At 37.3% G+C, this 16,087-nt stretch overlaps 1 protein-coding gene across 17 annotated transcripts in view; it reads right to left on the bottom strand.

The window, feature by feature from the left end:
* Positions 1 to 16,087, bottom strand: part of TENM3 (teneurin transmembrane protein 3) — a 2,583,558-nt gene that overhangs the window by 418,426 nt on the left and 2,149,045 nt on the right. For 16 of the 17 annotated variants that reach the window (XM_021076354.1, XM_021076353.1, XM_021076364.1 and 13 more), the window contains one exon: positions 3,841 to 4,119. The exons of the other annotated variant lie outside the window; for it this stretch is intronic. In XM_021076354.1, coding sequence (XP_020932013.1) covers positions 3,841 to 4,119 — 279 coding nt within the window. The remainder of the gene's footprint in view (positions 1 to 3,840; positions 4,120 to 16,087) is intronic. 17 annotated transcript variants of the gene reach the window in all.

Genomic DNA, 16,087 nt, shown 5'->3' with positions numbered 1-16,087 from the left:
TGGTATTTGGAATTTTGATCTGATTGCTTGCAAAGCTTGATAGTGGGCATTCAGTCAGGAGCTTTTAAGAATACATCAGAGCCCAGAAAGTCCATAGCATACTGGTGACTTTCCCTTTGATTACAGCGTCTTGCCACATTTATTCTGCAAACTCTCAACAGCTTACCAGAACTGCTGCTAATAGGGGGTCACAAACCACTGACCCTCCAGTTTCTGCCCTGGACTTAGAAAGTTGTCAATATGTATTATGAAAGCCTTTCTCCCACATTCTTAATTTGATGGAAGATTAACATTTGGAATTTGATATGAAACTCAACCTACTGTAAAAGAAAAAAATTTTTTTTTCCTCACAACACTTTTTAACTTCAACTCTCCATGCCTGGTGAAGAGCTAGTTTTGCAAAAGAATATATTTTATCACTTGTTTAGAATCTGCTAACATGAAGACGTGTGACATGGTCCGAATGTTCCTTTGCTCTCGTGGGACGCTCAGGCTATCAAAATTTCATTAGCCTCACAGCAGTTCTTGCACTTTCTTAACTTGAACTGTTGGCCTCTTTATCAATAAATAAATGAAATCTAATCCCTTTTAGTGACTAAACTCTTCTTTGAAGTAACTAGAATATCAGGCACTCAGCTTGCATAATTTCACAAACGTTCTATAATATCTTTTTTTTTTTTTCTGGGAAAAACAGCCTTATTCAGTTATTTCAAATGATAAAGACAGTCAATCTAAACTCCTCTGCTAAACCAGAAGACAACAATGCAGTGCCTGGTTCCTCAATTAGTCTCACTTTGGTGAGTTATTTTATGCATGTCCTTCTTTTTTCAACTTACAGTGATATAACAGAACTTCTTTGAGGACACATCACAAGCTAACACAACAATGAGTATAATTAGGCAATTCAATAATTGAAAGTCAAAGGAAAATAGAACTGGAAAATCAATAATCTTTCGGAGTGAGAATAATTAAGACTATCTGAATTGAATTATTTTAGCAATTTTATATCAGAAATATTTGACTAGAGGTAGTAATAATAGTAAAAAGAGGTGATGGTTTTGAGGCTATTGTTGATAAAGTTGTTAGAAGACAATTCAAAATGTAAGATTTGCTAAATATCAGAAAATTATACTTCCCTAGATCTTGATGTAATTTATTACTTTGATGGAGTCTTGCTCTTTCCAATTAATCACTGAAAATTCAGAACAAATAAATGAGTCTGAAACGTTCCTAGGGACATACATATGAAATCTATAAAATAGCTAATGTTCAGTAAGAGGTAGTATCTGTATTATTTCCTCTTTTGTTTTCTTCCTTAAGCTGATCTCATTGGGAGTTCTTAGACCATCAAAATGTGGTTTGAAAAAACAACCACAGCCAAACCTTGGGGAAAGGGTAAATACAAGTTTAAGTCATCTTCTTGCCCAGCTCAACAAACATTGTTTTTGACACTTTATACTCTTCACTTGGCTTGACCTGTGTACTCTCAACAAATGCTACCAAATGTTCTGAATTTCAAGGCAAGGCCCTTGACACCCTCTTCTTATCTCTCATCATTCTGCTTCATAACAATCACTTGGAGAAATGGGATAGTGTAACTTTTCTTGCCTCAATCACTCTAAGAACAGGGCCCATGAGATTCCTGGGCAACAAGTTAATAATAATCCATGCAGAGGGAGGGGGCAGTGGTGTGAGAAACTTTCTGCCCGCCCCCAGTGATTTGGGTATTACATACTCTTAACTAAAGGTATCAAGCTTTGTAAGTGTTATGTGTTCCAAAAAGAAAAAATAAAAAAATGGCATGTGTTTGGGAATTCACTGCAAGATTGTTTCAACAGATACACAATTGAAAAAATAATAAAATTAATTTATAGCTTACCAATACAGATACAATAACAAGACACACTTGTTATGAGAGAGAGAGATGCTACAAAAGCTGCGTGTGGGAAGGGAAGCTGACCCAATGGGAAACAATATTTAACAGATAAGGATACAGATGGTCTATGATGCAGAAAATCAGAAGTGGAAGCATTGTCCTGCTGCAGACTCCTCTTTCTGCATCACTATAACCATTACATATTTTGTCACATATTTTAGGAAAATCAAATGCCAAATAATACATTTGAATATAAACACTATACCTACCACTGCCTGAAGAGTGTTAATGTAAAGATGCAGATGGACGGGAAATAAGTTTATTTCAATTGATCTCATAAATTAATATTTAAGGTTAGTGACCTCTGAATCCACAGTGAAAATGTGATATAAACACAGGTTTTACTGAGGTGAATGTATTAGCCCAGGAAAATGTTGCAGTCTGATTCTAAGGCTCAATTTGTCAGATAGAACTGTCCTTGTTTCCTGTTTGGGGTTAGGATACAGCCAGCCTCCACAAAAACTGACACTTCCAAATGAATACATCAAGTGCATATAATTAATTGATTTCAACTTTGGTCTAATGCACTGAAGTATTCTACATAAGATAAGATACTGCTTTAGTTGGTTTAAAGTAGACTTTTTTTTCCCCTCTGAATAGCAAGAACACAAGTAATAAGCAGTAGAAAACACAAGCTACCCCTTCATATAGTGACTTAGTGGAGACAAAGCTGACAATAGGCTTGCTTTCCTACCATAAAGCGAAACTGACAGAGTTGCTCAATAAATAATAAAAATGAACTATCATTGGTAAAAATGCCATCTTTCTTTTCAAATGTCATGCAATTCTTCCATTTCAATTTTTCTTTGCTTTTTGCTGCATCATATACTGCATTAATAACTAAACTAAAGTAGCAAGTGCACCGTTAACATTAAATGTAGAAGGAGAAATGTCATTTTGCTGTCTGGTGCATTGGTGGTAATGCTCCATTTCTCCCTAGAAGCCACGCTGCCTAAAAATTAAGTTTTCTCTTAAATGTATTACTGCATATAAATTAACCGTTTCTTTATAAGTATCCTGAATTGGCAATAGGATAAAAAGCCCCAATAATTTTTAAAGATATTTTTCTTACTTTGTGTTAAGCTGCTATTTGGATACCCTAAAATCCAATTTTTGCGTGTGGATTTAATTGCAAAGTAATCCTGTCCCCAAAGCACATCAAAGGCCACACTCCCTTCTCTTTACCAAGATTTCAATTGCTCTCATCAACTAGGAAGTTTAAAGCATGATCAAATTTGTTTTTCAATCACTTCAGCCCTGTTAATAAACTATTCTGTGTGCTCACTCATCCATTCTACGATTCTGGAACTTCTTTGAGATACTTTCAAGAGGAATCTACAAAGACATCTTTGATTGCAAGCTGGCTCTGGGGTAAACTTTATCACCACTTGCTTTGCTCCTCCGCAGAGGATAACAGGTGACATGGTCCAAGATAAGTCAAAGCCAATCTTTTTTTCTTTTTTTCTGTACATGATTAAACTGTTTTTCAAAACTATGGCTAACACAACAGAGACCGCCTGCATAGTTTAGCAATCTGATGGCAAATATTGCTTTTTTTTTTTTTCAGGAAAAGAATACAATATTCAAGGACATTTCTTGAGCACTACCATGCTGAAATGCAACGAAAGGAAAAAGAAAGAGAAGGAAAGATGGGAGAAAGAAAGAAATAAGAAAGAAAGAAGGAAGGAAGGAAGGAGGAAAGAAAGAGAAAGAAAGAAATAAAGAAGGAAGAAAGAAGGAAGGAAGGAAAGATGGATGGAGAGAGAGAAAGAAAGAAAGAAAGAGGGAGGAAGAAAGCCATGCTTCTATAGTCAACCCAAACTGACAGGAGCACTGAACACCAACATTATAAAGCAAAAAAACAAACAAACAAAAAACAAAAACAAACAAAAAACAGGGCTTACCGGTTTCACTGTCCGACTTGTTTTCATGCTCTGTATCTGTCAGGGTGAGGGCTGAGTTGGACCGGCTTGACAGGCAGGAGCTGCGGCCTGACTTGACCCCCCTGCCCCACAGTCGCATGGCATGCTCTGGGGACATCACTGCTTCGTTCTCGGTATCAGCGTCTGACCCTGCACTGATAGAGTAACCTCTGTGGGGGAGCCCCATTTCCGCACAAAATGCCAGTCCTCTTCGAGTTGCTGGTTCACAAACGCCTAACTGCCTTAGAGTAAAATTCTGTCCTAATTAGGGGGAAAAAAAGATAACAATTCGTGAGTATATGTTTCGTGTTAGTTAAAACAACAAAAAACTCCCTAAAATAAACACTTAAGCCTTCAGGTGTTTCGGCTACAGGCACCAGGTGTTTGCATTAGCGTTACATGGCATGTGGTCAAGTGGGTCCAATTGGGAGAGTGGGGTGGGTCCCATCGCTCATTATCCACCCACCCCAGCTCGGAGCTCCTTTATCAACTATTTCAGCCTCAAAGCATCTCCAGCCTGACGAGCAGCTAATGCTGCCCTGACAATGAAAACTCAACCCAGAGAAAGGCTTAGTTATCATCCAGAGAATTTTGTTTAGCAGGCTTGGAAAGCAATAGAAATTGTCAGAATTATTTCCTGGGTCCTAATTCTCCTCCTAAACATTGGGATTTTCCCACCCAGATGTCACTCCTTTGGCAGAGAAAAGGGCACCCTCTAGGATAAGTTACTTGATAATTAGAAACAGGAGCTTGGTCAGGCTTTGTTATGTTTTCCCACCTAAAACTTACCAATATAAACATGTATTGTGTGTGTATGTGTGTGTTGTGTGTATACAGACACTAACTTTTGGAGTGTAATGTCTTGAAAATTTGCAGACATCTGACTCTCCAGTCTTTTTGCTTTAAACAAAACACCTGCCTTTCTAGACTTTTTTTTTTTTTTGCTTTAATAAACACCTGGAAACATCTGTATTGATCCGAGTAAACCAATTCTTGCAAATAAAGTGCACTCTAAAAATAAAGTGGGAGTATTCTGTATTTAAAAATTAATGTATATTAAATATGATAAAATCAAGTTCCCTGAGAAATAAATGGTTGTGAACCCTGAAGGCTTTTACTAATAAATTGAGCATAATAAAACTCATGACACTGCAATAACTTAAAGCAAAAGTGTTTAAATTAGGTGACACTTTCAAATGACTGCCGTTATTAATGGTTTTTCCAGGCCTGTATTTATTCTTGAAATTTCACCTATGCTTTATGGTACCAGGGATGAGGACAGAGAGAAAAATGTTTGCTTGGAGGATGCATGCATCTGGGTCTTCCATTTCCTGTATCACTGGCATGGTAGAGTCTGAAATTTAGGCACCAACTAGAATCAACATACAAGTAAAGAGTAATAGTATCCCAAGACTGATTTAAATGCTACCATATAATACCAACCTTTTAAGGATATTAAGCATTTATATTACTCATGGTTTTCATTTTCCCACTTCCCTCTCTTAACATTGATGAACATTTTCAAGTTAATTGGCTGGTATGAGAAACACCATACCTTACATTTTTAAAAAGAGGGTGCCATAAATTAGTTGTAATAAAATAGTGTCTTGACTCTTCTAGGAAATGAATCAAACACAATGTACAGGTATTTATAGTAAATATTTGGTTGTAAAAATATTAGCACTCTCCAGGACTCAGCCCGTTTTGACCAGTGTGGTTAATGGCTTTACTGCTGTGGTCATATCAGGAGTTGGAGTCAGCTTTATCTTAGTCAGACTTCCAAATGGATTCTGACAACGACACTCATAAATAATGAAAATCTGTTGCTACAACCAGCTACAAATCATTCCAGAGAGATGTGAATAAGTATCAGAACCAAAAAGTATGTCAAAAATAAAGAAGAAAGACTAAAGAGAAGGGAATAGAAATCCACTGAGCACTGAGAAAGCGGCAAGTTTAATGAGGGAAGACACAGTATTGTCAGTATGTATGTATATATATATATATATATATATATACAAATTTTTTTTGGCTGTGCCCATGGCACACAAGTTTCTGGGCTAGGCATCAAACCCATCCCGCAGCAATGACCTGAGCCACAGCAGTGACAATGCTGGATCCTCCACTCTGCTGAGCCACCAGGAATTCCTTATCCATTCTTATTTATATATCATATTTTAAAGGAGGAGAAGGGTATAAAAGAGTTAACATCACCATTAAACATGCTGACTTTTCAAAATAATTTTTAAACAGTGAAAATGAATGATAAGATCCTGTGCATCGTGCCACTGTTTTGGGAGGCACCCGCATTGGAGAATAAAAATAAGAGAGAAGTTGAAGTTTCCGTGGTGGCGCAGTGGTTAACGAATCCGACTAGGAACCATGAGGTTGAGGGTTCGGTCCCTGCCCTTGCTCAGTGGGTTAATGATCCGGCGTTGCCGTGAGCTGTGGTGTAGGTCGTAGACGCGGCTCGGAACCCGCGTTGCTGTGGCTCTGGCGTAGGCCGGCAGCTACAGCTCCGATTCGACCCCTAGCCTGGGAACCTCCATATGCCGTGGGAGCGGCCCAAAGAAATAACAACAACAACAAAAAAAAGACAAAAAAAAAATAATAAAAAATTAGAGAGAAGTTAAAAGACAGTAAAAACTCCTTTTCTAATCTCTGAAATGTAACTTGAAACATTTTCTACATTATTGACTTTTCACACTGTTGCCACCATGATGCAAAAATCTATGGGGTGAAGCGAAGCAGAAAATGGCAATGTTCATTATGTGTTATCTGGGTATGTAAACACAGTTGACTTCGCAAATGAATGTCCAAGGCATCATTCCAATGAACTGATATATGTACCCCAAACTCTTTAAACATCTGACCCACGAAATCAATGTCTTGCAATGATTCAAACTCTTAAGGGCTATTTCTGAAATGGAAGCTGGAAAGCAAGCTGTTAGATTTCCTTTCTAAATTAAAGTGTGCCTTTGCTTTCTCAGGAAAGAACGCTAAACTTGACCTCCAATGGACCTAAGTTAAAGGCTCGTACTGGTTCTGTTCAAGTCACTTCACCACTCTAGTTTTTCATCTTTTAGGGCTGCCATGACTTGTTTAAGAGATGCTTTAGGCTTCTGCACAGCAAAGGAAACCACCGACAAAACAAAAAGACAAGCTACTGAGCAGGAGAAGATATTTGCAAATTATATGGCTATTTAGGAGTTAATATCCAACATATATAAACAGCTCATGCAACACAACATCAAAGAAACAAGCAACCTGATTAAAAATGGGCAGAAGAACTGAATAGACATTTTTTTCCAATGAGATGTTCAACATCACTAATTACCAGGAAAATGCAAATCAAAATCAAAATGAGATATTACCTCACACCAGTCAGAATGGCTATCATCAAAAAGAACACCAATTACAAATGTGAGTGAGGATACAGAGAACAAGGGACCCTCCTATACAGTTGATCAGAATGTAAATAGGTACAGCCACTGTGGAAAACAGTATGGGGATTTCTCAAAAAACTAAAAAAGAACTACCATATGACCCAGCAATTCCACTCCTGGGTATGTATCCAAAAAAAGGCAAAAACACGAATTTGAAAAGATACATGCACCCTCCATGTTCATAGCAACATTATTTACAATTGCCAGAGCATGGAAACAACCTAAGTGTTCATCAACAGATGAATGGACAACAAAGATGCAATACATATATTCCACGGAATATATATATAATGGAATATATTATATATATATATAATAAATACATATATAATGGAATACTACTCAGCCATTAAAAAAATGAAATTTTGCCATTTTCAGCAACATGGATGGACTTGGAGGGCATTCTGATAAATGAAACTAGTCAGAGAAAGACAAATGCTGCATGATATCACTTATATGTGGAATCTGGAAAATACAACAAACTGGTGAATTAAAAAACAAGCAGACTAACAGATATAGAGAACAAACTAGTGGTTACCAGTGGAGAGAGAAAGGAAGAGGACAAAAAAGGGATTAGATGAAATCACATGTGTAAAACTTTTGAAAATTGTAAAGTACAATTTAAATAGTCTTTTATTCAATTTTTAAAAGTTAAAAAATTTTTAAATTAAAAAAAAATTTAAAAGATGATTTATCTAAATGAGACTAGCATAAAGGAAAGAAAATGAAAAATGACTTTACAAATAAACACCCAGACCCATGTAATTAGCAATCATAGAGAAATCTGTATAATTTGACAGTGGGGAGAGGATGTTTTCAAATAATTTTAGAAGACCTACATCACAACCAAAATGGACTTTTTCTTCATTCAATACTATCTCTACTCATTGTTTCAAATCCCATTGTTGCTGATTCTCTTCTTTGGTGAAGGATTATGGCCTGTAGGATCCCTTGTTTTAATGCAAATACCCCTTGGGATCTCTAGGTATTAAATTAGGATAAATTAGTCTATTAGATTTTTTTTCCCCCATAATTCAGCAATTTAGCAAGATGGGCTATATTTAGGGAGAGCACAGGCAGTTTTGACAACAGAAGGAGAAAAGAAGGGTTCCTGGTTGGGAGAAAGGGAGTTGGCTGAGGTGCCATGGAGCTGGGAGGTTTGGGCTGGGGTAGGGTTGATGGGGTAGGACTTTAAGTCAGTGTGGAGAAGTGGAAAGAGACAGGCAGAAAAAGGCAGCCAAGATGCTTCTAGAACTAGACGAAACATGTGACCATCTTGCTTAAAGTCAGCTTTTGCTTCAAGTAACATCAAAGAGATGAGGATACATATATTCTTATTTTCCATAGTTTCTTCAGGTTGTGTTCTTTGCAATGGTTGTAACGCCATTACCTTAATTTCTTTCTTTGCTCTGTAGAGCCTTTATATTAATTCTGTTTGCCTGAGACTGGTGAAATCTGTATTTATCTCCTGCACATCGAATTTTGATAACCTTGATGAGCAAGGCCAGCCACAGAGTTTCCCATTACAATTTGAAACAGGCCCAAAATAATAAATTGCAGCAAGAATAAGGTATACCTGAGGATAAAATTTCTGGTGATTAAAAGGCAAGGTTAGCTTGGATTAGACGAGGCGTTTTTGTTTTATGACACTCATAAATTTGAAAAACCCATAAAAGAAAAACTGAACAAACACAACCCAGGCGGGATGCATCATTTTTTAAAAGTTTACTTTTTGAAAAATGAGTGAGAGTATGTGACAAAGTGGAAAGGACCGTGTAAAAACAAATACTTCAGGTGGGTTTGGCGCTGAGCACAGTTACCTTTTTAATAAAAGAAGGGGGTTGGAAAAACGGCCTTTCACCTGGTATCTATAAACCAATCAAGAGCAAAAAGGGGTTTTTTCAAAGTTGCGATGCAGAGTGATATTCACCAATAGGCAAGACATCTATTTCGTCCCAGTGAGTTGAAAATAAAAAGATTCTGCAGGAGGGGCTAGCCTCAGAGTCACACAGAGTGACCACAAAACCCGGTGGAGGGCGTCAGGCATGTGAACTCACAGTGCCTCCCCCTCTTATGCCTAGATTTCTCTAATGTTTAGATTTTGCACTTTCTCTCTCGCTCTTTCACTTGTCTGTTCTTCTTTTCAAAGCTGCTTTATTGAGATATTAACTCACAAACTATACAACACACGTATTTAAAGTGTACAAGTCCATGGCTTTTAGTACACATGTTGCAGTGTGAAACTCTTACCACAATCAACTTTAGAACATTTTTATCACCCCCAAAAGAAACTTTGAACCAATTCTGTCACCTCCCATTGCCCCTCTTTCTTCTTCCCCTAGAGCTTTAGGCAAGCACTAATCTACTCTTCTACAGATTTGCCTGTTCTGGACATTTCAAATAAAAGGGATCCTAAAACTTGTGGACTTCTGGAACTGGCTTTTTTCACTTAACAGAGTGTTTTTAAGATTCATCCCTACTTGTGTCATTACTTCATTCCTTTTTATGGTCCAATAGTAATACAGCATGGATACTCTGCATTTTATCTATTCATTCATCAAACGCATGGACATTTGAGTTGTGCATACTTTTTGGCTGCTATGAAAATGCTGTTATGAAATACTGTATATTTTCATTTCTCTTGTGTAAATATCCATGAGCAGTATTGCTGGGTTGCATTGAGGCTCTTTGTTTAATCTTTCGAGGAACTGCCAGACTGGTTTTTCACAGTGGCTGCACCATTTTTACACTCCCACCAATGCATGAGGATTCCAACCTTTGCATATCCTCACCAACACTTGTTACTATCTGTTGGTTCTCTGTTACACCACATTGCAAGTGTGTATATCATATTGCAAATTTGTTTTTTTTTAATTATTGAAATTCATTTGGTTTACAATGTTGTGTTCATTTCTAAGGCAAAGTGATTTAGTTATACATATATAAATTCCTTCTTTTTTTTTTTTTTTGTTCTGCTTTGTAGGGTCACACCTGTGGCATATGGAAGCTCTCAGGCTAGTGATCAAATCAGAGCTGCAGCTGCTGGCCTACACCACAGCCACAGCAATGCGGGATCCAAGCCAGGTCTGCGACCTACACCACAGCTCACAGCAACGCTGCATCCTGAACCCACTGAGTGAGGCCAGGGATTGAATCTGCATCCTCATTGATCCTAGTTGGATTTGTAATCTGCTGAGCCACAATGGAAATGCCATGAATTCTTTTTCATATTCTTTTCCATTATGGTTTATCACAAGATATTGAATATGGTTCCCTGTGCTATACAGTAGGACCTTAAGTTTATCCATTCTATATATACTAGTTTGCATTTGGCGACTCCAAACTCCCAATCTTTGCCCACCTCCTCCTTGACAACTATAAGTCTGTTCTCTACGTCTGAGAGTCTGTTTTACAGATATGTCCATTTGTGCCAAAGTTGAGATTCCACATATAAGTGATATTAAATGGTATTTCTCTTTCTCTTTCTGACTTACTTTACTTAATATGATAATCTCTAGGTCCATCCATGTTGCTGCACATGGCATTATTTCATTCTTTTTTAATGACCAATATTCCAGCATGTGTATATATCACATCTGCTGATGGACATTTTGGTTGTTTCCATGTCTTGACTATGGTGAATAATGCTGCTATGAACATAGGGTGTGCATGTTTATTTTTGAATTATATATTTTTTCTAAATATATGTCCAGGAGTGGGACTGCTGGATTATATGGTGATTCTGCTTTCAATTTTGGGGGAGTCTTTCTAGCCACACTCACAGCATGAGGAAGTTCCTGGGCCAAACACGTGCCACAGCAGTGACCTGAGCTGCTGCAGTGAAAACGCCAGAACTTGCATACCATTTTTCCTGGTGGCTGCACTAATTTACCTTCCCATCAACAGTGTAGGAGGGCTCCCTTTCCTCTACATCCTCTCCAGCACTTGTTATTTATAGACTTCTGAATGATGTCTATTCTGACCTGCGTGATTGTAGTTTTATAGCTTTGATTTCCATTTCTCTAATAATTAGCCTTGATGAGCATCTCATCATGTGCTTATTCTCCATCTGCTATACTGGAATTTTTTTAATGAGGAGTTGGAATATAGGTAGCTGGTACTGAAACATAGAATCATTGTTCTTTTCAAAAGAAATAGATTCTGAGACACCAAAGTCATATGCTATCACTTACAGATGGAATCTAAAAAAAAAAAGGACACAATGAACTTCTTTGCAGAACAGATACTGACTCACAACTTTGAAAACTTATGGTTTCCAAAGGAGACAGGTTGGGGAGTGGGGAGGATGGGCTGGGGTTTTGGTATGGAAATGCTGTAAAATTGGGTTATAATGATTGTTGAACAACTATAAATGTAATAAAATTCATCGAGGTAAAAAAAAAAGTTGATTCTGTGGGCCTGCTATGCAAATTCATTATTATTTTATCCTACCACTTTTTCTTTGCCTTCTATTGTGCTGCTTTAGTCTTTGAAAATATTTTTCTATTAAAGTTAAAAACACTCTTTAGCTCAGAAAGTCTACCTTTGAGACTATATCTTATAGAAATAAAATCAACTGATCTTAAACATACATATATAAATTGTGTTTACAGTATTGTTGCAAAAGCTAAAATAACTGGAATGTTTCCTAGAAAGAGAGCAGTTAAATAAATTTTATATATTCCTTGTCTGGAAGATCATGTGGCTAGCATAAAGAGTGGGTTTGGACTTATATCTTCTGTTTTGGAGGGAAGCCTATTACATGTATTTTAAGTAAAAAAAAAAATACAAATTGCAAAGTATTGTGTATAGTATGATCCCATTTTTGGAAATTAAGAAAGAGAACCAACAGATTATATCATACTTGTAGTTTTGAGCATGAATAAAGGTGAGGAAGGCTATATAACTGCTATGATGGGTCACATAGAGGGAGCTGTAAGTGAAGGGAATCAGTAATTTTCCATTTTATACTTGTGAATTTTTACTTTTCATAATTTTTGTTATTCTAAAAACCATAAGAGAGACAAATGAAAGTCAGTCTTTCTTTCTTCTTTCTTTCTTTCTTTCTTTCTTTCTTTCTTTCTTTCTTTCTTTCTTTCTTTCTTTCTTTCTCTTTCTTTCTTTATTGTCTTTTGTCTTTTTAGACATATGCCGAACCCATGGCATATGGAGGTTCCCAGGCTAAGGGTCCAATTGGAGCTGAAGCCGCTGGCCTATGCCATAGCCAGAGCAACACAGCATCTGAGCCTCGCCTTCAACCTACACGGGACAATGCCAGATCCTTAATCCCCTGATCAAGGCCAGGGATGGAACGTATCCTCAAGGTTCATTAACCGCTGAGCCACAGCAGGAACTCCTATCATCTTTTAAAAAACAAATATATTTTCTTGGTTTTCTGCTTGATATCTCCCATTCAATACTTGGAAATTTAATTTACTATCTTCTTTCGGAGCAGCTGGATTTTTAAAATCCTTCCTCATCTATTGTAAAGAAACAAAGTTGTGTAAGAAATATGGGAGCAATGTTTTTCTTTCATTTCAACTCTTCCCTTCCCTTCATTGTATATGGATTTCTTAAAAGAAGAATAAGCATCTATTTCTTCTATAGTAACAAGCCCCAAAACTGAGCACAGGAAATGGATAGAAGAATCCATATAAAGGTCATATACAGAAATGAAATGATCTTTAAGTATTTTCCTTGGTTGTTGCCAACTTGAACAGAATGATCTATTCTCAGACATGGAGTAACAAGGCACCAAGAGTGGAGCATAACACAAAACTACAAATTGGATTAGCATTTCTCATTTGATACTGATGGAATTAGTGTCACCACCATCTTATCTGGAGTTCCCTTCTTTTGGCTGTGTTTATAAAATGATAAGATTGCACAGTAAAACAAATATATGTGACTTCTTTTCCTTTTTTGAGTCCTAATGCATATTTTTGGGACACTCCAAACTTTCTTATATTAAATTTGTCACTGTTTGAACAGAAGACCCATCCTTGAACATGCAATAGAAATTTCAATGAAGGTACAAGACCTTACTTATAAGACCCTACACAAAACTACATTAAAAAATTAACTTAAAATACCACTAAATACCTTAACTCCCCCAACCCATTTTCCTTTCTCCATAAAAGGTAAATATCTTCCACAGTATTCAACAGCTTTCTCAACTGATCTATTCATAAGCTATTAACATCTATAACCACATAATGACAAGCTCGAATTTCTAGAGGATGGAGGAAATGACCACTGTACAGCCTATTTATAATCCAATTTATTACTCCAAACACAGGACTAATGGAAGCCATGGCAGGGTGCACCCACAGCATTCATCCTGAGCTCAGCTGTGAACCGGACCTCTGTCACTGGAAGCCTGTGGTTGAGACATCATTGCGATCAACTTGCTGAGAAGCAAAAGAGTGGAAAACCCCCAGTGCAACTGCAAGCAGGGAAAGCAGGATTAGAAAGGCCCTGCAGAATACACATTTTCTTCAAGATAGGATTTGTGAAGCCTCTAGGGGAGGACAAACGTATGGACACTGAAGAGAAGGTTTTGGTGGCTCAAATGAGAAAAATTAGATTGTGAGTCTGCTGAGCTATAAAGAAGAAGCATCTTCTTAAGGAGGTTCCATGAAAGATTTCTATCCCCAACCACAAAATAGTGCAATTCTGACATCAGCAACCATTTGTAATGAAATCACTTTAAACTTGGTTTTTCTCAAAAGCATTCTGCAAATGAATTTGCTTTCTACTTCGACTTCGAAATTATTTCTTTAGAACAACTCAAGACTCAGAGATGGATGATAACGGGACTACAACATATCTGCTAGTATCTGATAATCAAACTGCAGTAGGTATTGGTATAAATATGCATGCCGTTTGGCATGAAGCAGCAGGTGTTTAATAATTGCGACTGAAGGGGAACCATGTTGATTCACGATGTGTATCCAAAATTGGCCACGTGGTGAGGAACGGGATACAAGCGGAGCAGCAAGCAGGAGCTCAGGACATCACACCAATAAAGGAGGAGGCAGGGGGAAAGGATTACCTCCGCTGTGTCCGGAGGAGGGCTCTAAGCCACATCTATCTACTCATACCTTCTGGCAGGTAATCTACAAAGCAGGTTGGCCGCCAAGACTGAAAGAGGCACTTGCCTACTTAACAGCCAAAATTAGTTAACAATCAGTTAGGCAGGGGAGCTAAAAGAGGGAACTAAGAGGAAAACATTCACGTGAAACAATGATAAACTGGAGCTCTTTAACTCCTGTCTTTAAGTACAGAAATTTAAGGTTGCGTAAACATGACCATCTAAATCCTTTAATCCCACCGCTGACATTTGTAGTGACTGAGAAGGATTAATCATTTTGATCTCTAAAGGAATCATTTTAAGGAGTTAATATCTAAAAGTCATAAACTTTGGAGTTGCAGTAATTAGCCTTGTGGATCTGATGAATGTTTCAGGTTTTTGTTTCTCTTTATGAAACCCTATTCTCACATAGAAAAGGTTTTTCTCAGCACTGGGAAGTAGTTCAGAAAACATGAAAAGGGGTTTCAGATTCCTTTCGTTTTTGTAAGATGACAGAGGTGAGGGGGAACACTGGGGAAATGAAAAGTTGGGGTAGAACTGGAAATTCATAGCCGCATTAAGCACTGAATGGTAAGACCATATGGTCATATTTCTTTTGAAGTCTAGGACCAGTTCCCATTATTCACTATAATGGCATCCAAGACTAAACTAAATCTCAGTCTTTAAAATTAAAAGCATTTCTCTCTTGGCTCTCAAATCTTCCTCTTTCACGATTTCCAACATGCCTGAATGTTTAATCTCTTTTCATAATGCAAAAAATACAAATAAACAACATAAAAATAAGAGGAGTTAAAAAAAAGATATATTCTATTTCACTTCCAAAGCAGAATAAAACGGTACAGAGACACACCATTAGTTTCTTTATCGATGGAGTTATCAACACTATTTTTACATCTGCCCAATGCTATTAGTGATATTATAAGATTACACATGCACCCTTCATGTTCTCTACATGTAAGAAATATGCATTTAATTCTTTTGACCTACCTGGAATATACATTATGGAGGAAGACTTAAAAATTATTTATCATTTTAGAAATACTCCAACAATAAAACTGCCAAAAATGTAACCTATATTCAAGAGCTAAACTGGACTTTTTTTCCATTTGGAAATTGATGAAAATATTTGAGAGGCATGGTCCCAGTGATGTGCCACCACATCCTCCTTCTCTCCCTCAGCACAATCCTGGATGGGTTGGCGATGCTATTATCTTAATGGGCAAAATGTCTTTATCCAGCAAAACACTGTAGTGCATTGGCAGCAGTAGTTGTTTGTAAGAGGATTGTGGTTGTGGTTCAGTGGAGACAATGTGACACTGCCCCAGGACCAAATGAAATGTCACCCTAGCTGAAGCTGGATGAAAGAGAAAAAGCAAATCCTAAACTTTCTGTATTCAACTACACTTCTTTGAACATGCCTAGTTTTCATTTTTTAAAATTATTACTGGGTAGGTAAAGTCCACACTCAGTGAAATACACAAATATTAAGTGGACACGTCAGAGAATTTAACAAATACATCCACCAGGAACCTAAACCAAATATGGCCACCCACAAAGTTCCCGTGTCCCCTGTAGTCAAACCCCATCTTCACAGGTAACCACTCTTCTGATTTCTTCAACTGTAGATCAGTTTTGCCTGTTCCAGAACTCAATAGAAAGAGTCACATAGTATGTACTCTGGATCCTTTCA

This window comes from Sus scrofa, chromosome 15 (genome assembly GCF_000003025.6).
Source record: "Sus scrofa isolate TJ Tabasco breed Duroc chromosome 15, Sscrofa11.1, whole genome shotgun sequence".
Classification (NCBI taxonomy): domain Eukaryota; kingdom Metazoa; phylum Chordata; class Mammalia; order Artiodactyla; family Suidae; genus Sus; species Sus scrofa.
The sequence above is the reverse complement of the archived record's forward strand: the minus strand, read 5'-3'. Positions and strand labels throughout refer to the sequence as shown.